We start from the raw sequence: 26,373 nt of genomic DNA, 5'->3' as shown, positions 1-26,373 counted from the left end.
ACCAAATCTGATCATCTCATCACCTTGCTAAAAGACTTCAATGGTTTTCCACTATACTCAAAATAAAATACAAATTGCAAATACTTGTGCCGTGGGGGCCCCTCACCTCTTCAGCCTTTGTCTCCTTACGTCCATGGTGTCCTCACCACACTCGGCCCCTTTGGTTTTCTTTCAGTTTCTCCTAAGCATTAGGCTCCTTACTGCCCCGGAGCCTCCCATGGAGAATTGGTATCTCAGCCAGAATTAGAATTCAAGTTTCCTGACTTTTCCCGAAACAGTACTTTTTCCACAAAAAGTCAGAAGAACTAAGTCATCATATTTCCTTTCCCATCTACCACTACACAGTCCCCAGCCTTGAGAAGAAAATGACTTGTGGAGGGGGTTGGATCCAAGGCTGTGTCTGATGAGCAGCCTGGGCCCCCCATGGACCCCACCATCACAGATATCTTCCCCTTGTCTTTCATTTTTTTAATTTTTAATTTTTTTACTATATTTTTATGTTTGGCTGCGTTGGGTCTTCATAGCTGCACACAGGCTTTCTCTAGTTGCGGCGAGCAGGGGCTACTCTTCGTTGCCATGTGTGGGCTTCTCATTGCGGTGGCTTCTCTTGTTGCGGAGCTCGGGCTTTAGGCACGCGGGCTTCAGTAGTTGTGGTTTGCGGGCTCTAGAGTGCAGGCTCAGTAGTTGTGACACACGGTCTTAGTTGCTCCGCGGCATGTGGGATCTTCCTAGACCAGGGATCGAACCTGTGTCCCCTGCATTGGCAGGCGGATTCTTAACCACTGCGCCACCAGGGAAGTCCCCTCCCCTTGTCTTTTAAATGTTATCTGTAATGACTGCATCATATGGGTGTGCTGCAGTTTAATTTACCAGTGTTCTGGCTAGAATGCTGGTGAACACAAAATACTACATAATATTTTATATCTATTTTATATTAGTACTAGCAAATATTAATAATAAAACTAAACAGCTACAAAAAACCTAGGGATTACATTTGTCTATGGAGAGCCTCCTAAAGGAAATAAATTATAAATCATGGTTAACTTGTGAAAATCGTATAGTGTTTAAAGACCTAAAATGAAAGAAATGTCTTCTGACCTTTAGCACCACTGATAACAAGTCCAAGTTCTGCACAGACAGAAACACAGACAACTTCATGGTCGTGGCCCGTGAGGACAGCTCTTGGTGCAGGATAGTCACCTGCAAAGGAACAGCAGCGGTGAGTCACTACAGACCAATGGCGGGAATGAAGAGCTATGCCATTAAATTGACCGTTTAAAATAGCAATCATTGTCTAGTAAGGGCAATTATTAGCTGTGTGACCATGAGCCAGTTACTTAACCTCTCTGACCCCCTTTCTTATATCTTAGAGAATATTATGCCTTTTTAAAGAATTCCGTATTTTTCTCTTCTGTTCATTCTGCTTCACCTGGTTGTTGAGTCTGTGATCTTTCCTTTGTGGTGCTTGAGATCCTGCATGCTGGCCTGTTTTCCTCTGTGCACTCATATTCTGGATGGGGTTGAACCACCCCTCACTCATCTTGTCTCTCAGAAAAACATCCTATGCTTTGGTCTCAGCGACGCTGCTCTTTCTGAGAGCTGCCTCCCGGGTTGCAATCCCCTGGCCCCCACTGTAGAGGGGGCAGTGGGGGAAGTGAATGTCAAAGGGATGGCACTTGTGCCCACCTCCTGGGCAGCCCCTCCCTTGACACTGATGTGATGCCGCGGCCCTGAGCAGCTGGACTGGTGCTCCCATTCCCTGCCCCACCGTGGCAGGAGGGAAGGCATCAATAGATCATGGGAAATTCTGGGAAGAAAGCGCACAACTAAAACGCCCTACCCAGCAAGGCACCCAACACTCTTCCCCTCTGCCAATATCTCCTCCTTCAGACCCAGCGGTCTTCTGTCTCTCCAGGGACTGCTCACAGTTTTCCGTGAGTTTCCTCAGATCCACCATGTGAGCCTCCATTCTGCTTTTGAGGCATTTCTTACTTAGATGGAGTATGGGAGGGAGAGCTGAAAGCCCACCTTAGTTTGCCATTTTATTCTAAATTTACGTATCTTGCTATAATGTGTTTGAGTATTGGCAGAGTATCCTTTTAGATTTGTCAGCAGTCCTAGATTTGTCTGAAACATATTTATATAATTTATAAACTTACGCTTCACAGATGCCCTGAGTTCCCTGACAAAATGAAGATTAATTATTGATAAGATTTTATGTGTAATATCATCCTTAATTTTTCTAAGTGATTATTTTTTCTTGGAGAGACGGACGAATTAAAAATCCTGCAATTATATGTTTAATACAATTTATATAGAGTTTTCTAAACCTTTCCCTTATATGCTACAGAAAAAGTAGAAAGCAATCTAGTTCTACTGCAGGGAATTTAAAAAATGTATAAAAATATTAAAAATCTTCCTTATGTATGTAATATATTTTATATTAGAAAATAAAGTTTTTCAAAGGCTTACCTCTGATTTAGAAAGCTTAAAATGTTTTATTTTTCATTACAATTCCCCCAGATCATTTGAATAAACTGTGAAACTTAACTATTAGGGGATTTTGTAGGGCCCCTGAAAGCACTGTTTCCCTCTTTCAACTATAGAAAAGTAAATAAAATGTTATTCAGGGGTTTTGAGTTGGAGAACCTGCAGCAGGGGGAAAGCATATTCCCTACATTTCATTTCATTGTCAGGGACAGATGTCACACACCCCAACAATCATTCAAAATCCTAGGAATATTCTGTCACTGTCACATCACAATTGATGGATGTAGCTACGGGTTAAAGGGCCCTGCGCAGAGGGAGGTGCAGGTGAGACCTCTTCTCTAAGGACCATAGCACCACTGCCCTCCTTCCCTAGTCATTTCCTCAGGAGAAGAGCTTTCTGGGTGATGGAATTACTATGCATGATGAACAAACACATCCAATTTTGAGATTCCTTACAGGCAAGCATTTGGAAACTCCAAATATAAAAGTCTTATAGTAAACAGATTCCACCTCATTTTTATCACAAGATATTTCAATATTCTCAAAATGGATGATGAAAAAGAGTACAAAGGTGTTAGATGCTGCTATCCACAGAGAACTGACAAGGAGAGCATTGTCAATGTGATAGTCTGTGGCTTTCAGAGAAAGGATCAAAGTAAAGATTGCTCATGGTTCTTATTATTTTCAACCTCATTTATGGGACTACTAATATGCAGGGGAAGCTTTGGTTCTTCTGAATTGGAGCGAAACAAAAACAGCAGAGTTTTTCTGCGATCCTCAGTGCAGTTCTGGGGGAGTCGGAAAATGAACCTCTTGATGATGTATGACATTCAGGTTTTATCTGCGACCTTTGCTGAGTCGCTGAAGAATCACTGCAGAAGGTATTTTCATTCACGTTTATACTATATAAAAATCATGGATTTTTGACTTGAAATCCCAGAACAAAAGATTTCAAAGGGTGCAGCAGTTTCATCACTACTCTGATTTCAAGATTTATTTTGAAAAAATTATGTTAGACGTTTGCTGGGGTAGCTCAGAAAAACTTAGTTTGTGAGGAGTTCCTGTTGAGGTACTGTGTCTTCAGCCACCTGAGGGCTGCTGCAGAGGTTTCTGGCCCAAGCACCAGAAACACCCGGGCCTGCATTTTCCACAGGTCACAAGGTAATCCACATAAAAACATTCCATGGGTTGGAAAACGTCCCATGATGTGGTTTCATTTTATCACACAATCACAGAGTACTTGATGAAAAATAGAAGATAGATACGAACCTATTTATTCACTGACTCTACGTTGTTCTTTTTCTTCTTCAGAGAGGACACTGACCACATTTTCCTCTGAGCCCTGCTGTTTCAGGGCAGATCTCTTCCCTTGAGGTCCTGAACCTGGATCTAGGCCACAGTACCTTACTGTCCTACCATCTCCTTCCCCAATCAATAGTATAATCCACCTGCCTTTCCCAAGGAGGCAGAGGTTTCTGCATGATGCCCAGAGAGCCCGCTGGTATAGATCCGAGGCTCCCTGATCACGAGAACATATTAGTCACTCTTGTTTTTTATATTGCTTCTGACCCAGGACAAAGACCCTTGCCGCCTCAGTTCCATACAGGGGAAGGAAAAGCAGAAACTGAGTGGCAAGCAGCCCCCTTCTTAGTCAGGAACCCTATAATGTCTCCTAACGTTGGGCTGAGGGAATGGGAGGGCTGAGAGGTCTCCTGAAGAATGGGCCCCGTGTTAGGGATGCTACATTATAGACATTATCTTTTGGCCCTCAGAAAGCTCTACGAGGTAAGAATTATTACACATGTAACTATGCTTCCTCTCAAAGTTAATGAGAAGAGGTTTAACATTTACTAAACCCTAGTTAAGATTCCTTGCTCTGAGAAGTGAGACAAACTCATCATTCATATATATATATATATATATATATATATATATATATATATATATATCATATTATATATATATATCATATTATATATATAAAATATCTTCAGGCTATTCTTTGTCCACGCTTTCTTCATCCCCTGTAACACCACTGGTTAGTGGTGGCTGTGGAGCTGGGCACCAGGATGGTTGTTTTAAAAGAAGGCTGGATGCAGACAAAGCGAGGGATGTGATTTGGCAGATGTTTAGTGACAGGTTGGGGCTGGCGGGAGGGTCAGTGTCCAGAGTTGAAGCTAACACAATGGGAGCCCAGGGAAGGGATGTGTGCACAGCTGGAGTCTCCTTTTCAATGGGCTTCTTGTTTCATAGTTTGTATAATGCTCAAACGTGAGCTGAAGACTTGTTTTTCAAAAGTGAAATAGAAAAAGCATGGTAACAATGTCATACATATTACTCAACGCATATTTGTAGATTTGATTTGAAAAGATGAACAGTAAATTCTCTTTCAAAGTTTCCTGTGGCTATGATTTTTAAAATGTCAACAAACTCTCTATCAGGCACGTTATATCTGGTATAAACATTAAAACCACACACTTTACAAGCCGATCGGATTTGGAGCCGAGGTCCCAATGTATTATAAGTGTCTGCTGAAGAGACAATGTTGACTTGCCCCTCTTGTGACTATCTCGTTGGAAGCTACAGCACGTAATGAGAAATGTCAAGTCCCAAGATCAATGAAATTTGGGGCTCTAGGGATTCAACAGGAATAGCATTGATCCTTTTAAAGAACACCAGTCAGAGATGGGCTGTAATATATTGCAAAGAAGGGCTCAGGAGGATAAGCAGCCAAGTCCAAGATACCTACCTGACAAAAAATTCAATCAGCTTTTAGCACAAATTGCCTGCTCTGCTCTCCTTCCTTTCATGCGATAGCCTGCTTCCAATTAAAGTGCGCAAATTAATTTTTATCACTTTCAAATTAGTTTCAGAATTTGTGTAAAAGTCTGTTTCAGATGAAAGCATCTGTCCCTCACATCTCTGCAATTCTGTTATCTTAGTCAGGGGCCTATTTTACATCTACAAGAAAACTGTCTATGTTCAAAGTCACAAGTTTGAAAGAGTAACAATGAATATTAGCATTAAATATATTAATAAAACAACTATAATTCAACTGGAACCTCTGCCAGGTAGCCTCTGCTTGTTTCTTTTATGGTCTAAAACTCTATAATAATCTGCTTACACATTTTCATTGTCTTTGCGGCAAATTCATTAAAACTATAAAAATAATTAGAAAAAGATTTATTTATGAGATGTCCAAGTTAGTCACAACAATATATTTGACACAATGAAGCCATTAACTCTTTCAAACCTACCTAAAAAAATTCACAAACATTACTTATTTTCTCTCTGTGGCACTAACAGAGCTAGCCATTAAAAAGTAAGGATGACAATGCAAAAGAAACATACATATATTAAAGCACCTGAGTTTATCTTGAGGAAGTTTTAGTGATGTGCACATAGGGTGAGTAAATGAATCCTATTACGTTATGGTGTTGTGCTGGATAAATATGATTCAGCCTCTGACACACAAAGCGAATTCAATGTCCACACCAAGACCAAGTCCTGAATTCTAACAGCTACTGGGATATTACGTTTCATGCTAGGACGTCCCCCTTCAAGTCGAGGTTAATATATACAGCCCTTGAAACCTAAGGGCACTGTGTCACACACTTTAATATGAATTTAGATATAACTAGCTTTTTGGTCTTGTGTAGCAATGCATTATGAGACAGAAAGAACATATAGCCTGATTCTCTGACCTGTGAATTGGTAGCTAGAATAAAATAAAACAGGAAAAAAAAAAAACAAAAAAAAAACCCTTTCCTTTCATTTTGTGAGTTTTCTGATGGCAAGGACTACATCTGTGTCAACACCTACGGCTGATCCTTGATGTGACAGTCAATTCAGTGTGTGCTCTGACTGCCTTCGCAAAAAAGTGAACTGACCAAAATATACGGTCTCTGTAGGCATGCCTACATGAGCTGCTAGGTTGGCTGTTTTCACAGACTGAGTCACAAATCAGTTGAGTCAATCAAATACTAAATATGACTAATTATTATTTTTTACTGTGTTTTACTATTATGATTTTTACTATCCGCATGGCAAAAAGCTGAAACCAGTTTTTACATAATCATCAATTTGTGCCCAAGATGTAATGTTAAGCATTTTGTAGATACAAGTAGTTATGATACTAAATATTATCTGATAGCAATTCAAGACTCATGTAACACTCAGTATATTCAGTACTTCCAAGCAGGACAGGCAATTTCGTGGTCATAATATAGGCTTTTGTAAACCCCATAAAGTCAGAATTTGACTACCCAGCACTCCCAGCTGCTAAGGTAGTACCAGCACACAGCAGGCATTTAATACATGCTTGCTGCTTGACTAATACTTGAGCTACTCATCCTGTTTAATCTAGAAGAGCATATTTCTCCCTTTATGTTAAGGATAATGGATAAAATGGAACCACATTACATATGCCCACATTAAATGCCTAGGAAAGTCTTGGCAGGGTGGGTTTTATGGAAGTCCTTAAGGTTCATAATGATGACAACAGTTTTTAATCAAAAAATAAATCCCCCTAAATGGAGGCAATACTGTAGGGATAATATTATGCAATAATGTCTTAGGGATAATCTTGTCTTTATTTAAAACTTAAATAAAATTCTACATTTTAACAAATCCAGTATTCACAGTTTTGTTCTTAAGGATTAACATAAACATTTCTATTTACATAGCTCCTGTTGAAAGGAACTTTAAACACTCTAAATATTATTACATTTAACTTTTCTTGCTAAGTGATGGAACAAAGATACAATCAACTGTTAACCATCATTTGGTTTAAAAGATCATTAGAAAATAAAGTAGTTAACAGATAATTACTATAATTTAACATTTTTCTTTAAAATTCCTTTTTTTTAAAACATCTTTATTGGAGTATAATTGCTTTATAGTGGTGTGTTAGTTTCTGCTGTATAACAAAGTGAGTCAGCTATATGTATACCTCATAGCAGGACATTATATTATCTTCTCTGCTGCCAAATGGTAATTTTTAAGAAATGAATTCTCTTTTTGGAATATCATTTTCATCATTTTTGAGCTTCACTTTGAAGATGTTAATTAATTGGATTTAAAACCCTATTCTGCTTCTTCAAAATTTTTTTCTGTCTAATAACTTCTAATTTGTGTTAATAATGGACGGAAGATACCACACAGCCCTGCTGCTTAACTCAACTTTTCTTCTTATGGACACTACACGCATCTAAAAGGAAAAAAGGAAACTGGGAAATACGTAAAAATACAATTAGATAAAATACATGTGATAATGTACCATGTTTAAAAATAATAAAGTAGGCCAAACATTTTTTACACACACACACACACACACACACACACACACAAATCCTGCTAAAAATGAAGTTTCCTTTTTTAAGGATATGGTTTTAAAAAAGAGAGTAAATAAGGAGGTTAACTTACTAGTATTTAGAGTATGATATTCAGTATAATGTAGAATTGGTAGCTAATTAGTTGAGCTGGTTTGAAATCAAGCAACACTGAATATGTGTTTTCCTCAAACCAATATCACATCTTAGTTCACAACTTAGAGCAGAGGCACTTTCTCTTATTCAGTATCTACACTAAGAGACACTACTTCATAATACACTTTTAGTTTCTTCATTTACTGTTCTTCACCTCTAGCTATAGGCAACAAGAATAAGTCACCCGGTCATCTAGTTCATTCTCCTACCACCTTTATATATATATGTATATACATATACATATACATATATATATGTGTGTGTGTGTTTGTATGTATGTATATACACACATATATATATGAAGCTTTCCATGCCCAGCTCTCTCACAGGCTGGAAGGGGCCAGCCATGTAGTTACAACACAGCGTCCTGTACACGTCTTTTCTTCTCTACTTTTATAGTATTTCAGTGGCAGGCGCACAGCGTTCCTGGAAAATTCCTATCTCTGTTTCATCACAAATATTCCCAAACTCATGTTTCAGTTTATTTTAGAGTACTGTTAAAGCTGTGCCCAATGTACGAATCATAATTAGAATAATCCTGGCTTAGGTACTTGCCATTATCAACACTTTACAGAAACCATTCTCTATTTTACAGGAAACATGTGTATGTGAACTATTGAAAGCTTGGTAATTAAAGACAGTAATTATTTCTAGGAAATGTCTTATCCAGTCCTTCAGTCATTCAACAATATTTATTGAAAACCTATTATTTGTGCAACTATGCCAGGAACCAGAGACTTAAGATGCAGAGAGAGGGTCTCATGGTCCACTTCAGTGTTTCCTCAGAAGAGCAGCTCCAAGGAATAATAACTGCTCTTCCATGAACAAAAGGTTCCACGGAAAACATGTTTGAGAAACTGTGGGTTATCAACAGCTTTATTTGTGTAAGGCTTTCAGAGCTCACATAGAAAGTAAGAGTATATGCGGTGTTTTCTAAAATTGTTTTACTCTGCAGTCCCCCCATTTTTTTCCTACAGGATATTTTCAGGAGCACTTTTGAATAAAAAACACTCAGGAATCATACCAAGCAAAGAAATCATCTTATTCAGCTTTGCCTCACCAGGGCCTAAACTGAAGGGGGTATTCAGTCATTGTCAAATAAATAAACAGATATTTACTACACCCCATGGTAGAAAGCAGTAAGTGTCCTCTTGAGGGACAAATAAAACATATGGAAATTCAGAGAAGGGAGAGACTACACTTGGCTGAGAGAAATCATACGAAGTTGAATGGACCAGATGACACTGAAGGAAATTTCGGAAGGATGGGGACATTTGGAGACTGGGGAAGGGCTGCTGAGCACAGGGTCAATGTGAGGGGATCTGGGAGTTTCCTCAGGCTGAAGGTTATAGTGGTCGCTCTTTTGTACACTTTGAATATAGCCACATTCCAACACAGATGTTTGCTGCTTAAGCTTTCGTATTTTAAAACCCTTACAACATCAGCAAAAACTATTAGGAAAATTAAAAGAGCAAAACATGTTTAAATGAGTTCTTAGTCTGGTAGGACAATTCTAGACAAATACTTACTGCTGTTCGGGTTGTCTCCTATGATATGGTGTCGCCCACTCCAGTACCAGAGAAGCAGGGTAGCATCTCGAGACCCAGACACGATGTAGCAGTCCCCACCTATGTATGACTCAGACCTGGCCAAGCACGTCACCACATCCCAATGGCCAAATACAATCTGAGTTAGCTTCCCTGAAACACAGAAATGGTAGGTCAAATTCATTTGCTATTTTTCTTTAAATGGTAATAAGCTTAACTTTACTTTACTGGATTTGTGAAAAGTGAATCTATAGACTCGCAAACTTACAAGGTAATTTTGTAACAAAATCTAGCTACAGATTTGGTTTGTTGAGTTGCTTCTGAAAAAGTGATACAAGAATGTCACTTGGGACTTCTTAAGAAAAGAACATAAAATAACACAATCATGATTTTTTTTCAGGGTTGGGCCAGACTAAGGGGAGGTTTAAGGTCTTTTATTGGACCTGATTTGTGGGAAGGGGACCGTAGTCCCAGTTGTCCTATGAACTCAGGGCTCAGCTCACACTGAAGTTCAGAGTGGATAAAATTATAAGTAGTCATTTACTTATAATGTGAGCATTTAGTTTGAATCTCGGCACTCAAGATGAAAATGCCTACATTATTAAGTATGATTTCATATGAAGCTTTAGGTGTAACAAATGGCATTTTGAAGAGGATAAGGCATTTCATAGCTCAGCTTACCTGTTTCTGTAGAATAAACTCTGAAGCTCTTATCCCAGAATCCACAGATAAGTATATAGCGATTGTCTGCTGTGACCACAAAACAATGGGCGTTGATTTGTATGCTCTGGTCAACAAGGTCTGTGATCTGCCGTTTGTTCACACCAGAGTTATTGGCTAAACATAAATAGAAAAATAACTTTAAAGAAAGATTCCACAAGAGTTTCACCAACCACTTATAGAAGGAATACTTTTATGCTTCATTTACCTAGAAATGGGTTCTTAAGGCTATAAGATTATTAAGATTTTAACATTTCCCCATGAGAAATATAAACTCTTTAGTAGCAGTGATTATTTATGAACCATATTATATATTAAAAACTTGTTGGAAATTTAAGTTCTCCACCGATATGAGGAATTCAAGATGTGAATTTACAACATAATAAAAATATTTAAATGCACTAAATTCAATAGATGTTCACCCTGCACAAGTTCATTAGTGTCCAACAAGTTCAATAATAATGAGGAATAAATATTGTATAAAGTATGTTACATAAGGAAATAAATGTCTTAATATTTGCCTCCATCTGTCATTTTCTGATGGCATTTACAATTCATGCGAAAAGAAGAAAGTAGGGATTTGTGGGAGGGGTGTTGTTATGTAGGCAGCCCCTCAGGGAACTTTAGGTCAGCAGCTTTAAAGACCTGGATTGTCAACAAACAGAAGCCTTTCCAGAATGGTCTGGCAGGGGAGGAGAGGAATGAGAAAGATGGGAGAGGGACTGGGGAGGAAAGAGACAGGCAGAGAATCAGTGGGTAGCACTGGGACTGAATCTGAATAAAGTCAGGAACTCAGACACACCATCTGATTTCCCTGGTGCCTGTCTGTATGCCAGCCTGTGCCTTACCCCACGCCGTCCTTTCAGGCTAAATCCCTGGGCTGAATTCTTAAACAGAAAATGAAGATGTAGAAGATCAACATCACTTTCTAACACTGATTAAATCTAAGTGCTACTATTTGTGGATATCTACTAACACTATAATAGTAATTACTAGAGAAGGTAAAACATAAAAAATAATTTTAAAAACAGCAAAGGAAAAGGAAAGCAAACGTCCCGAGTCTCTTGAAAACTATGTAATTGGTCCTTGATTAATTAGAATACAGCTATTAATTTTTCCACAGTTACACTCCAGCTGTACGTGACACTGTCGATGCCTTTTCAGCAGAGAAACAGCTAGACCTCAACTCTAAAAATATTCCTTGTCCTAAGTGTATATTCTCCCAAAGAAATGTAAGTGCTATTTTGTGTTGGAGTATAAGGAACTAACCCAAATGGCTGTCTCTCATCCTATTTCTGGGTTCAAAGATGTAGGGTGGATTAATCTAAGAAAAAAATACCGTAACTTGTGTATGGTTTTATAATTTTTCATACCATGTTCAATTTTTTTCTAATTTAGTTCTCATAAGATCCCATGAGGACAGGCACAACGAACATGATTAGGAACCATCTTGCAGACATGAAACTGAGGCCCAGAGAGATTAAGGCACTTGCTCTGGATCACACAGCTAATAAATGTGTATGTGATTATTTTAAAGTACTTGGAATATCTGCTGCAAATAGTTATAGCTCCCGAGTTTGCAATTCATATGAAATCTTTAATTAAAAAAATGTTTAGCTCTAGTGAATGGAGATTTCCAGAAAAGAAATTCTTTAGTATTAGTTTTCTTTAGTAATAGCTTTGAGTCCTTATATATTTCAAATAATATAAAGTTGTTAAGGAAGAGTTGAGGCTGAAAGAAAGAACAGTTTGGAATCATTTGCGTTGTTTAGAAGCAACCTAAATGAGCTCCTAAAATACCAAGAAAATGCCACAAATAATTAGTTTAATACCAACAAATTCTTAGATGGCATGTTATGATTTGCACAGCTCCTTGATGGTAATTTGATGTTATCCGCACATTAATTTGTGGCAGAAAAAATATTATTCAACTATCATTTGTGATAAATAACCACGTAGGTATCTGTGGAGAGGCAGCATCCATGAAAATGTATTTTTGTTGCTAACATACCAATAAGTGGATCCATTTCAATGGGAAGATGATGGGCTTGATCCAAGGAGTAACCTGGAGCTCCTCTGAGGCCTAAAGATTAATTAAAAGAGAAAATGACCATAAAATTCTCAGAAAGGAGGAATTTCCTAATAAGCAGTGTTTTATAATGATTATACAATATATATATTTGCTTAAAAATTATTTGGTAAATTACCGCAAGAATGATTCAGTCACACTACATGTTTTTGTAGACACTCTTAAAAAAATCATCACAGCGGGGACTGCTAGTCTCCACTTAAGATGGAGAAAGCTGGGAAGAGTGTTATCTTAACAAGAAGAAAAAGTTGGATAAAGTAGAAGATTACAAAATTTCTTGAACCCATCAGAGAGCTGAAATCTAAGAAAAGGTCATGCCTACAAGTAGGGATGGGTATGGGCACAGGTCCACCTGGGTCAAGGCAGAGAGGAAGATGGGGATCCCATCTAAGTGGGCCTTCTTTCAACAGATGACAAGTCAACTGAAGGTACAAAATTGAGCCACACCTAAAATCTTAACCTAAAAGCTACTTTCAGAGGATTAATATTTGGAGCTTGACTGAATTCATTAGTCATAATTTTTTACGTGTGGTTATATAACATATAAAACTTTTAAACAATTCTAAAGAAAAGATCAATTCTTTATAGCTTTCTTTCAATGCAAAACATTTCTAGAGGCTAAGACTCCGGTGAATAAAGTCTTATTTTTAAAAGATGTCTGCTGCATATTTCTGATTGAATGGAAGTCGTTCTACCTCATGTTGAAAATATCGCCAATAACCATAAAATAGGGGCATTTAGAAACTCTTAGGAGATTAAGCTAAAAGTCGTTTGGTTTTTCAGAGTGATGCAGAAGTCAGTAGAATAGAAAGATTCAGGTGAATTCGGCGTGGCTCATCATTCAGTCTTAGAGACATGGGAATCCTTGGGCTTCCAAGGAGATCTTAAGTGATGAACTGGGCCGGCTAAATCAATTAGTCACATCCATTCCTGTCCTGGCTAGATAAGTATCAATATGTATAACTTTTATGACAGAATTCTATCACTTCAAGATATACTGGCTGGAAACTTCAGGAATGAGTTTGGAGAAAACACACGTGAAATCACTGAACAATTTAGATTTTGTCTTTTCTCAAAGACTCTAAGCTCCACAGAGAGACAGCCATGCTGTTCGTCTTGTTCACTGTTGTACTCCCAGTGCCCAGGACCACTGACACAAAGCGGTCATTCAGATATTTCCTAAACGAATTAATGAAGTGGAAGAAAGAGGATTTGAAACGATCATCTAGAAAATCTAGATTCAAAATCACTTTTGTTTAATATGGGATAAAAGTGTTTTTTTTTTCCCCTGGGGGGGCAGGGTGGGAGGACCTGAATTATCTGTAGGACTGCTTCAATTTGTCACATACTTATTGGATCCTTAACCATTAGCCAAACATTCTGTGCAGCACTAAAAGACAGCAGCAGTGAATAAGACAGACAAGAGTTAATCAGTTAGGTTTGGCAATTATGTACTCTGCCGCTTTCTGCAGCTCATCTGGCGCCCTTGCTAGCCCGCAGCACGCCTACCCTACCTTACCTGGAGCGCGGCTTCTAAGAACCCGTTAGTAAGGGGCTCCCTCAGGTACACATACCCACTGTGTTGTGCCATCGGTTCACTGCAAACAGTCTGCTGCAGGTCACGGTCACCACCGCAGGGATGGTCAGGTGGGGGAGCGTGTTGGCTGCCACATGCGTTACTGGAGAATTTGATGGAAACTTCAGCACCATGATCACATCCTGCTGCATCTGATCTTTAAACATGAGTGGACTCTGTGGAAGGAAACACTGTTGAATAGAAAGGGAAGAGAGCAAAGAAAACAAAAGGAATGACACAGTTAGTGAAAGCTCGGGGGAGAATGAAATTAAAACAGGCTAGCAAGAGCACAAACCAAGAGCCGAGCAGTCGGCACTCTGGTCTGAGAGGGTGGCACAGAGAAGCGAGCAGGGACTCTGCGAAGTCGCTGAGAGGACACCCGATTAGTAAAGACCAGCCGCAATTTAGGTACCGTCAGACGATATGAGGAGTTGGAGATACGTCCACATGACGGAGCGTAATTATTCAGTGCAGTTACAACATCAGTTTGGTGGAAAAATCAGTCAAGTCAGTTACTGACACTGTTTACATGAAATATGCAGTGAACTGATTCTTTCATTTTTTACCTGGTTGATCTGGGGTCATGGCTACAGTCTAAATAATTAAAATATCACAGCCTCCCTTGTCAGCGCTGTGTGTGCATTTCTGCTGCGGCTCTGATGACTACGGTCTCCTTCCCCTGCTGGATGGTGAGCTTCCTGAGGGATAACACTCTCTTCTCTTTTTTAATCTTTGTTTCTCAATCATCTAGCATCTGACTTGATAGAAAGTAGACACTATAAGAACTACTATTTAGTACTATAAATTACTATAAACATTATTACATAAAAGACACAAAATAGGGATGCTGGAAATAACCATTATTTAGCTTTCATGCATGTTTTGTAATTGTTCACTATTATATATACACATATATATGAATCCTCTGCTACACAAACTTAAAAAGCTTATTTTCTTTATAAACAGTTCCATGCCAATTTAGTCTCTAACAATTTCCCCTAGGAAAGTAATGAGTTCTGACTGGGCATTTCTCCAGGATAAATATTTTTATTATCATTATTAAACAGAGAAAACTAACAGGGGAATACAACTCTTCTGCCAAAGCATTTCATAAAATAAAGTGTGAGAGATATTCTCTTGGACAGTTTATTAAAAACGCTTCATCTCAGGTCTGGAGGCTCCGCGTCTACACTGTGTCTGGGTGTTTGGATGGGAGCAGCGCACGTGGTGAAAGCCTCTTTGCTTGGCTGCACGCGAGGACCCACTTCAAGCAGCAGAGTTCATTAGTGACTAATCAAGGGGGCTGAAACGAGTTTTGTAGAGGAAAAGAAACGTTTTCAAACACACACATTCATTTATGTGTTTCAGTAGGTGTTCAACTATCAATTCCTTGAAGGTGTAGAGGATGTATTATCTCTGTGTCGCCAGTGCTTAAGGTCGTGCCTGGCACACAGAAGGGGCTCAATACTAACTTGTTAAGTAACTGATAGAATAAATGAAAGGTGAGAACAATACTTCCGTCATGAAATAACAACTGATACATTTGTTTACACATATATTACGGACAATGTTCAGGAGCATTTTATTCCAATACTAGGGTGTCTGGTGCCTTGATAACTGTCTAGAAACACTGATGAACTGTAATTAATTTTGCAAACACATTTTTACCTTCAAACATTTTTCTTTTTTTTTCAGTAAAAACTTAGTGGAAAATCACAGTTAAAAAGTAAATTCTAAAGTAGCTTCTTGGAAAAATTTTTACCTTCTTCAAATTAGATAAAGAGGGAAATGTTCACCATTTGCTAAAAACTGAAAAAAAGGACTGTTTTGTTATGAAAACTGATTTTTAAAATTCAGATTAAAATGAAAAGAATATTACCTTTTCCTTTGAAAAATGAGAATAAACCTTTTAATGTAAGCAGCTGCTGTGGCTGCTGACACATTTTAGCTACCATTTACCGAGCACTTGTATGCCAGGGGCTGGTCTAAGTGCAATATTCAGTATTGAGTCATTACGTTTTCAGGGTTGGTACTATTTTTACCCCCAGTTACAGATGCTGAAATGTAAACAGAGAGCTTAAATATCTTGCCCAATTCATTCATTAGTTCGTGGCAAGAGACGGTGTTTGACAAAAGTCTGGCTCTGAGGCCCTTATTCTTAACCCCTCTTCTCTACAGCCTCCCTGAAGTGGCTGTAAATTATATTTCTTTCCTTTTCTTAAGATGAACTACTTCCCCTACCCCACCTTGCCCAAAAAGATTAAATTGGGCAGCATCATATTGTGTTTATATTATATTTCCATTCTAATTTGTAAATGTAATCTAATTTTAGTGCTGGTGCGTGTCTGTAAGCCTGCATGTGTACAAAGGAGTTTATGTAGATGCATATATAGACAGACAGGATGGCTATTTTTGTGAATCCAAAATTGGGCTAGTTGAAGCCAAACTTAAAGGTAAGAACTCTACTCCTTTCTCTGTTTCTCCCTCGGGTAATCAGTATATACTGAGGCTGAAGAGTTAGCCAATAAAGTGAGGAGCCTTTTAAAATGCTGCTAAAAATCACTATTTTATTTGATCTATACTCAGGTCCAAAATGTTCCGCAAGCTGCTATGTCTTACCAGGTGCATGGCAGAGCTCCGAGGCGGATGTGGCTCAATAAGCAACTGAGATGGCGTTTGTCCAAAGTTCTGTATCTGTGCCTCCATGGCCTGCAGGGGAAGGAGAGTAATTGTCATAATCAATATGCATCAACGAGAGAGGTCAACACACTCTTTGACAATGCAAGTGTATCCCAAGTCAGCCATGAAAAGAGTCCAGAAAATTCACCGGGTGCTCTTCTCCCAGGGTGCAAAATCATCCAAGTGTTAGTATTTTGTAGACAAGCTTTGCTTCTCCTTCCAAACATGCTTCCATGAACCAAGTCACTATTCTTATTTAGAAGCAGGGGTTAAATGTGGAAATGTTATCCTGTGAGTGCATGCATGCAGCTAGAGACCAAAGAACACTCTGAACACTAAATACAACACATATACCTTAATAAAGTCCTTTGTAAGAAGGAACGTATGGGGATCTCTAATGAAATAAGCTTCTGGAATCTTAATGGGAAAAAAAAGAATGAGACATAAAGTCCACTAAGGATACAAAATAAAATCAAATAATCACGTGTTCTAACCAATTCAGAGGGCGATCAGTAGAAAGAACATTAAGACTTTTGTATAATAATCAAATACAGCAAGACTTTCACTACAAAAAATATATTTTAGTGTGCTATGCTATTCTAAGATGAATCCTGGAATATTATTTATAAGGTATGAATTCATTTCTCTCAAAAATTTCCTGAAAATTTAGAAAGAACTAACCCAAAGAGGAAATAATTCTTGGGACATCCTGACCTATGCAATATGTCATTAAAACCTATGCAGATGGAAATATTAATGAGATTTTGTGACTTCCAATAGATAAAAATAATTCTAGATCTCAGACTGTCTGGAGTGTAAAATATGCCTTTTTTGTGTGTATGTTAAAGAGATACTCTTATAAGAGACTTAAGTATTTCTTCTATACATAAATTCTACAGGGAAAAATTTCAATATATTAAGCTAGACTAACAGAAATATTTTTCTGAAATATTGTGAGTATGTAATTTAAGTCAACAAGGAGAAGCACAATATTTACTATGATTATTACTCTGTTACCATGCTAATTTTTCCCCTAAAATTGTGTGCACTGTGGTTGCACATAAAAGTGAAATTCGAAAGTCATTGCTGAGTGCTTGGGAGTCAGGTAAGGTGGTAGGTGGCTCTCGACACAGCACTGCTAGTAATCCCGTCACTATCTACAATTCTCATTTATAAAGTCTTTAAATTTAATAATCTGTCCTCCTAGACTGCATTTCAAGAAAACGTTTATCAATAAAAATGTGAATTTTCAAATTTATTAGCAATATTAAACATGAATGCATCATTATCTGCCATATTTTAGCAATTGCATAAATGGAGTTTTGGTTCTTTTACTTGCAGAGGCAACAGGACGAGTTATTAAATCTCTTTACGTGCTGTCCAGTTTTAATGTATACATTTATTTGCATGTGTCCACTCATATGTGAAGTGTGACTATTTCACTAAATTGTACTCACATAGATACCATCATACTTTATCTCCCCAATGCAAGATTTATGATTAGAAAGGGGGGAGAGACCATTTCTGGTTAGGTTCACATTCTGAACAATAAACTCTTTGAGAATTATTTGAAAATCAAAAAAAGTACTCATTGTATTGTTAAAGCTGCCCTAGTTAGAAAATGTCCAATACCTAGCTTAATGTATCATGAACTAAATCTGTCTAGCAATAGATACCATTGCTTGTGTTTTTCCTCCTCCAGATAGAGGACCAGGTTGGGGGTAGGGAGAAAGAAGTAAAATCAAACACATTTAAATCTCTAGATCAGTGCCTTGCATTTAGTAGGTAGCCTTTAAATGCTCACAGAAAGAATGAATCAACAAACATGTTTTGCTTGACTTTTTTTTCTGGAAGGGAAATATCAAAATTACATTAGAAAATGTTCTGAAACAGATTTAATTTCCAGAAATCTTCTGTACGGTTCTCTTCAGTAGGTCCTGCCTCTGATCCTTTTGGACTGAGGCACAATACACACACACATACATATCTTAAATGGCTCTCAAATGGCATCAAGGTAAATTTCAAGTTGTGGTCAATCTCACCCTTGCATTAAGACAATCGATTCCCAACATTCAACATTTATTTATTTTAAGACTAAACTGAATCCCTCTTCCTGTGATCTACCTAAAGGTTCTTATTCCAGTATTTATCTTTCAGCTATTGTGTAGTCCTGCTTTCTAATAATTCCTTGCCCTCTGATTTTAAATTGCACAGGTCTTTCCAATCTTGAAAAAGCATGCTGTCTCCCCTAAGTCTATTAAAATATTTGAATGGGAAGTGAGCACCTACTGACTTTCCTGACTGGCTCCCCCTGTCATATGCTTTCTGTGCTCCCCCACTTTTAGGAAGTCATCAATGTCTTTTTTTTCATCAGGAAGGGAGGTATTACTGCTGACTATTGTTATTGGGCAAATGGATATTTGTTATATTATTATTTGTTATATTATTCTCTCTACTTTTGTATATGTTTGAAGATTTTGATTTTTTTAAAAAGTGATGCTGACAAAGAGAAAAATATTGTTTTCCATGGTGAGGTTGGGCTTTGAACAGAGATACGAATAAAACTACTGTAGAGCAGAAAAGGAAAAAAAAACTGATAAATTTTTATGGCTTCATCTCTCTGTCACCAGCTCATATTTTTGATTGTCTATTTCATTTCTTTAAACATATTAAATCCTTTTAGAAATTAAAAAAAAAAGGGAGGTACTTTGTATGGACGCGTGCCCGGAGATATACACAGCCCATGCTGCAACCTATGATGCACAGCAACTGAGTAGTTGTTATGATGGAGGAGAAGATGCCTCCTTTCATGCTAACCTTGGGCAGGGTTCTAAATCCTTCCCAGAAATCCTTCCTAAATCATAATCAATGGCCTCCATATTCTCACAGCATATTTTCCCCTTTATCATGGAATTCAACACATAATTCCTTACGTGTGTCTGTTTGCTCAGACTGTGAATCTCTGCAGGTCAGGGCTGTGATTTCGTCCTACAGAGTCAAAAAATGTTTGAATACAGAAGTGGGGAAATGGTAGGGCATTTGGGCAAAACTGAAATGTAGCCTGAAAAGAGAAAAGCACAGTAGCAGAGAAAACTTCAGAGTTCTTTACTCTTGCAATTCAGTACCACAAAAACAATTCAGTTAACGGACATTTGTTGAATATTTACTTCACACCAAGGGATATAAAATCAGACAGCAGACTGCCCTCCGGAAGTTTTCAGCCCATAGGGACATGAGATGAGGACATCAGGGCACATGGTAGGTAGGACCATGGGGGAGGCCAGCCCAGAAGGCCAGGGAGCCCGGAGGAGTAATGGACTGAAACTCAGGTGGAGAATGGGGCGGGGGGGGGGGGGGGGGAAGAGCAGGGCTGTTAGGAAAGGGACTTCCAGAAAAAGAACATGAGCTAAGGTTTGAAGGTTAAGTAGAAATTAGCTGGATAACACCATAAAATGAGTTTTTGCTATACGGAATTTTTTGTCATATAATGGAATTTTTCCATTAATACAATTTTTCCAAATATATCAAGTAAAAAATCCTAAACAACTACTTACAGTTAATTATAAGGTGGATTCTTTCTATAGTATCCATTTAATAATTTAAATATTAAATTTAATAATTTCTATATTAAGAAATGGTATCTTAGAAAATTCTACATATTTCTATTTCTCTATATATTGTTCTGCATGAGTCAGAGAGACTTAATGTTATTCATAAAACATATATTTATTGAGTATCTACTAGTACCCGGTACCCTTCTACAGAGCTCTGATACTTATCAAACAAAACAGATAGAGATTCCTGCTCTTGTAGAGGTTACATTCTAGCCAGGATGCCATAGGGGCTTACATTCAGCCAGATGTCACACAATGGCATCCCATGGGCTAGATTCAGCTCACAGACATGGTTTCTATTTGAGCCAACATTTATAGGTTGGGAAATTTCATACAGTAATTTGGATTTTCTGGCTTCTCTCAGAAAAAAATCAGAAGATCTGACATTACCTCATTAGCATTCCTTCATGGCAACACTCGTCAGAAGCACAGACTCTTTTTTAACACCCACCACTCATGTGACCCATGCATGCGCTGCCATCTGGCCAGCTTCACTAGTTTATTCCCTGTCTGACCTCCATAGACATCAGCATTTGTGAATCCTTTTAATATCTAATACCAAAACTTTAGTTTGAGTTACAAGAAATCTATTGCTTTATGTATCTATTGCACTTCCCAGTGAAGAAAGGATGAACTAACATTGTATGTGGGAGCTCATGAGTTGTAAACCTTGGGAAATAAGTCTGTAAACCTAACTTGCTTCATTGAGTCTAAGATGTTATCCATTATTGAAGCATCATTATTTTATATACGATGAGGAAGTACAAAATGATGCCAATTAAAAGATGATGCACTGTTGAAGGTAAGACACACTGTGATTTGGATTTGGAGATACAACAATGATGTACATCTTAGAATCAACAAGTTACAGTAACTTTTTACATATAACAGTCACCGATATTATGAGTCTTACATATTTCATACAAATCTAACGTAAGTAATAGGCTTTAAACACTAGATTTTAAAACATGTGACTGACAAAACCTTTGCTGATTTATAAAAGGAAAGACTATGTATTCATTGGTGGACAACTCTTTGGTGGGATAACATGAAAATATGGATCTGCTTATACTTAAATAATAACATTAGGCCTTTGCGATTGCTGAACTTGCTATCTATCTATTTATATTTTTTTGAGGTTCAAGGAAGACATAAAGTACACTAATCTTAGGTGTATAGGTTGATGAATGTGTGTGTGTGTGTGTGTGTGTGTGTGTGTGTGTGTATTTTCTCCCCCTTATAACCACCACCCAGATCAAGACAGAGGGCTTTGGAATGAAATGGGAAGGTTCCATGTCTTGATCTGGGTAGCGGCTACATGGGAGTATATAGATTCCCTCTTTCCCCTCCCAGCCAATTACCCCCACGCCTCACCATCTGCCAAGCTGATCACTATTTTGATGTTTATCATCACTATTTTTTCTGTTCTTGAACTTCTGATGAATGGAATTGTAAAATATATATTTTTGTGTCTACCCTTTGTTTTTTGGATTAACATAAAGTCTGTGACATACTTCCTTATTGTTGTGTGTCAATAGTTTTTTTTTTTGCTATTTAGTATTCCATTGTATTAACTGCCACAATATATCAATTCTCCTGTTGATGGACATTTGGGTTGTTAACAGTTCCAGGTTATTATGAATAAAATTGCTTAGAAAATACTTGTACATGTCTTTCGAGGGAAGTGAGTAGTTATTTCTGCCGGGTGTATACCTAGGTATGGGGTTGCTGAGTCATAGGGTAGGAATGTTTAGTTTTACTGCTAAATTGTTCTCCAAAGTGGTTGTGCTGATTTTGAGTATCTGTAAGCATTTGTGAACGCAGAATGCAAAGGTCAAGCTGTAAATAGAGCAATGATTTAGACTATGTGGACTTTTAGGGCACTGATATGCTGAAACCCTTACATGTCAAACTCATTTGTGTCCGATAATTATATAAAGAATACCACTTTACTTCTTCACCAGGAATTTTTCAGAGAGAAAGTTAGTCAAGAGATTTAAATTTTAATTGTTGCATCGATTCTTGCTTATTCTTATAAAAATTATCCTGTGAATATTTAATTAAAGCAGTCATCATGTATTTAGCATTTATTTTTCTTCCCAGCTAAAATCTGTCAAGAAATAGGTAGGTGAAGGGAGGGAGGGATAAATTTGGAGTTTGGGATTAACAGGTACACACTACTACATATAAAATAGATAAACAACAGGCCCTACTGTATAGCACAGGGAACTATATTCAGTATCTTATAATAACCTATAATGGAAAAGAATCTGAAAAAAAAATACATGTATATATAACTGGATCACTTTGCTATACACCTGAAACTAATACAACATTATAAATCAACTATACTTCAATTTAAAAAAAAGGAAAAGAAATAGGTAGGTTATAAAATTAGAGGGAAAAAAAGGACTTTTTTTTAACACCTTGGAGGAAGTTCCAAAACACAGAATTCTGCAGGGGAAGGCAGAGAAGTGAAGAAAATGTGAACTGAATTATGCTTAGGAGAATATAAGCACATGTGAACAGTACATGTGATTTTCAGATTTCATACACATATATGACACACAACTCAGTTTCACCTGCTTATATGTAATATAAAGCTCCTTCTAGGGAAAGTTCCCATTAGGGACAGCTTCCCTCTTGTCCCTTCCCTACCTTCTGATTGTCCCCTTCCTTAGCCTTGTTAGGCTCGCTTTGAAAAATCCTCCAGGACCCACCTGCCAAGTTACAGAATTACCCACGCCTTCATTCAGCTCTCCTTTTTCTCACTTATTCTCAAGGAGCTCTCTCTAGTTTTTCATCTTCCCCACAGGTCAGGGGCACTGTGTATGGCTGTGGCATTGATGCCACGTACAAAGGTGCCCACTTGGGGGACAAATGAGTGATAGAATCAACCCTAATTGCCAGAGGAAGGAGCACCTTTTGTAATTATCCTTCTAAAGAGGGTGGCTTTTTAAATTTGCACAAACGGGCCATATGTGTTCACAATGGCTGTGACATACGCCTTATTCCTTTGACCTGCTGCACCTCTTGCTTAATTGCTTTTTTTTTCCCCCTTCTTACCTTTCCTCCCAAGAAAGTTCTACCCCCTCTATGAACAAAGATACAAGTTTGGGATTAAATTCTCAGAAAAGGAAGGGAACATGCTGTGGTGTATGTGTGTTATATGTATGCCTATTAATACAAAAGACTTCACAGCCAAGGTAAAAGTAAATGTGGTGACAGCTAAGTCATAGTTTAGAACGATGTTCAAATTAATGATAAATTCAAAATATTCTAAAAGACAGAAATTAGGTGAACAAATGTGCTTTCTCCTTCCCTTTGTGTAGACTAGTTGTCTGTTTACACCTTCCCTGGTATGCACTAGCTAAAAACTTGATTAACGTCCTCTTTTCCTCAGTGCAGGTGAATTTAGCCCAGATACATTTTTCTCCCATAGAATCTTTACAACTTCTAGTCTTTTTTTGCAAATGTAATTTAGTATTGCTTTTCAGATGAAATGCCATCAGGTCTAAGTGCCATGAGAGAGACAGTGTGAGGAAGCTAATAAGGTAGGCTGTCAAATGACCTATTTCATCCATTTCTCTTGGTCTGTACAATCTTTTAAACGGTTTTCCAAAAAATCAGTATTTTATAAAGTACTATAGGCTATGCTATCCACAATGCAAAATATCAGACTATGTCCAAATTACCAGTCAATTATCGACAAGTTTCAGAAAATTCAAGAAAAAAATAATAAAAGCTTGGGAACACACAGAAAGATTTTCAAGAAACTTCCTTAGTACTGTGTGTATCTCAGTGTACAGCTCTTACTTAGAATGATTTTACTTTAATGCTTGAGAGTGGATATTCTTTTTTTTGTTTGACTAGAAAATACAACTTCGACGTACAGTTAAAAATATATGTGATTTTTATCACTTCTGTTCTACCTCCAATTCTACCAATTCTATATCAAGTAGGAAAAAATATGGAATCTTGAGAAGTCTGAAATAATAAAAAGAAGGATTGCTTAATGGCAGAATGTATTTTAAGTGATAAGCTTTTGCTTCTGGTTTATTGTTGTAATAAAACGAGATCATATAAAGCATTACTTTTTAATGCTGGAAAAACAGGAGCAAAATAAATCAAGCAAATGCTACCTGAACTTTATTATTTCTTGCCTTATAAACATTTAACTATACAAAAAATTAAAATGATATTTTATATTCAACTGCTTCTAGTTTTTCATAGAAACTACAAAATAAAAGAACCAAGATGTTTCCTTTGTTTTAACAATCGACTGCATTAAGGCTAAGCCTATACTAGCAAAATTATGAGAATATTTAAACAAATATTTAGTAACCCAAGTAAAAAAGAACCGCATTTGCTTTAACTATCAGACTATGTTAGATGATATTTGAGGAAGGGGGTTTCTAATTTGCTCATTTATCTGCCTCAGTGCTTGGTTTTATTCTTTTGGTATAAAAAAAAAAAAAAAAAAAAGAGAGAGGAGACATCCCCCTGCTGATTCCCGTTTCCTCCTTGGAATGATGAATTATAAGGATATTACATAATTGACTTAACAAATGAATGTGAAAAAACAAGCACCATATCCTCTAGATAGAAAAAGCTCTGTCCAGAACATTTAAAAAAAATATTAGGTCAGTGCCAGTGGTGGCAAGCTCACTCAATTTTTCTACTTAAAGATAAGTCAAGTCAGGTAGAAAAAGTACATGTATTTTAATGTAGCAGGTAGTGGTTTTCCTCCCCTGGATGCCTTAAATAAGTCTGCTCCCCCTAGAGTGGTGACTAACTCAGGGGAACAGAGAAGTGGTGACTAACTCAGGGGAACATCTTGCCCCTGGGAGATGGTCTCCAGGGACTGCATCACTGGTACTCCCTGGCTCTCTGGCTTCCCACTGGGTTTAGCCACTGAGAAGTCAGGACAAAAGATAGGAAGGTGAAGTATTTATTGTATGTTCCCTCATTGCCAAGTCATAGTTTGGCAGTGGCTGGGTTGCATTTCTCTACCTAACGCCACAGATCCTGATGGGCGACCACCCACCTAGGGCTACTTCTCCTGCCAGGCTCTGGCAATAGCCCCCTGCCCTTATACCCTCAGGCCTAGGTGCGGTACCCAGATGTTAACCCCTGGAGGCTTCGCCTTCCCTTGGTCATCCACTTTATCCTGCCCTATATTTTTGTAAATAGGACTATTATTAAACTCTTCATTATCCCTTTAAAATCTGTTAAAATTTTGGTAATATTTATCACATAAAATTTTACAACGTAAAATTTACCATCTTAACCATTTTTAAGTGTACAGTTCAGTAGTGTTAAATACATTCATATTATTGTGCAACCAATCTCTAGAACTCTCTTTATCTTGAAAAACTGAAACTCTGTACCCATTAGACAACTGCTCATTTCACCTTCCCCCAGCCCCCAGAAACCACCCTTCTACTTTCTGTCTCTATGATTTTGACTATTCTAGGTACCTGGAATCATATAGTAATTTGTCTTGTTGTGACAGGCTTATTTCACTTAGCATAACATCCTCAAGGTTCATCCCTGTTACAGCATGTGTCAGAATTTCCTTCCTTTTTAAGGTGAAATAATATTCCACTGTTTATGCCATATTTTTTTATCCATTCATCTGCTGATGGACCCTTGGGTTGCTTCTACCCTTTGGCTATTGTGAATAATGCTGCTGTGAACATGGGTGTATAAATATTTCTTTGAAATCTTGCTTTCAATTCTTCTGCATGTACAACCAGGGGTGAAATTGCTAGATCGTATGGTAGGTCTCTTTTTAATTTTTTGGAGGAACCTCCATACTGTTTTCCAGAGAGGCTGCACCATTTTACATTCTTACAGTAGTGTACAAGGGTTCCAATTTCTCCACATCCTTGCCAACACTTGCTATTGTCTGTTTGTTTGTTTGACAGTATCCAACCTAATGGGTGTGAGGTGTTACCTCACTGGGGTTTTGATTTGCATTTCCCTAATGATTGGTGATGTTAAGAATCTTTCCCTGTTCTTCTTGACCATTTGGATATCTTTTTTGGGGTCTTCATTATCCCTTTGAAAGGGTAATGTGCTGAGATCCTGACTGATACAACTAGGATTGGTATTAGGTATAATATATAAGAAAAATGCTGGTTAGCTTTTCCTTCATTTCCAGGTAGGA

General features: G+C 37.7%; 1 protein-coding gene across 3 annotated transcripts in view; it reads right to left on the bottom strand.

Annotated features, from left to right (window-relative positions):
• The window catches only part of NBEA (neurobeachin), a 607,091-nt gene that overhangs the window by 5,774 nt on the left and 574,944 nt on the right, over nucleotides 1–26,373 (bottom strand). Inside the window, exons 49-55 of one of the 3 annotated variants that reach the window (XM_068526405.1) lie at nucleotides 16,942–17,004; nucleotides 16,528–16,617; nucleotides 13,907–14,099; nucleotides 12,255–12,326; nucleotides 10,205–10,360; nucleotides 9,506–9,676; nucleotides 1,099–1,200 (exon numbers count right to left, since the gene is read on the bottom strand). In XM_068526405.1, coding sequence (XP_068382506.1) covers nucleotides 1,099–1,200; nucleotides 9,506–9,676; nucleotides 10,205–10,360; nucleotides 12,255–12,326; nucleotides 13,907–14,099; nucleotides 16,528–16,617; nucleotides 16,942–17,004 — 847 coding nt within the window. The remainder of the gene's footprint in view (nucleotides 1–1,098; nucleotides 1,201–9,505; nucleotides 9,677–10,204; nucleotides 10,361–12,254; nucleotides 12,327–13,906; nucleotides 14,100–16,527; nucleotides 16,618–16,941; nucleotides 17,005–26,373) is intronic. The other 2 variants (XM_068526406.1, XM_068526407.1) reach the window with 2 other exon arrangements.

The sequence above is a fragment of the Eschrichtius robustus genome, chromosome 18 (genome assembly GCF_028021215.1).
Source record: "Eschrichtius robustus isolate mEscRob2 chromosome 18, mEscRob2.pri, whole genome shotgun sequence".
NCBI lineage: Eukaryota > Metazoa > Chordata > Mammalia > Artiodactyla > Eschrichtiidae > Eschrichtius > Eschrichtius robustus.
This window is presented reverse-complemented; position numbering and strand designations above follow the sequence as displayed.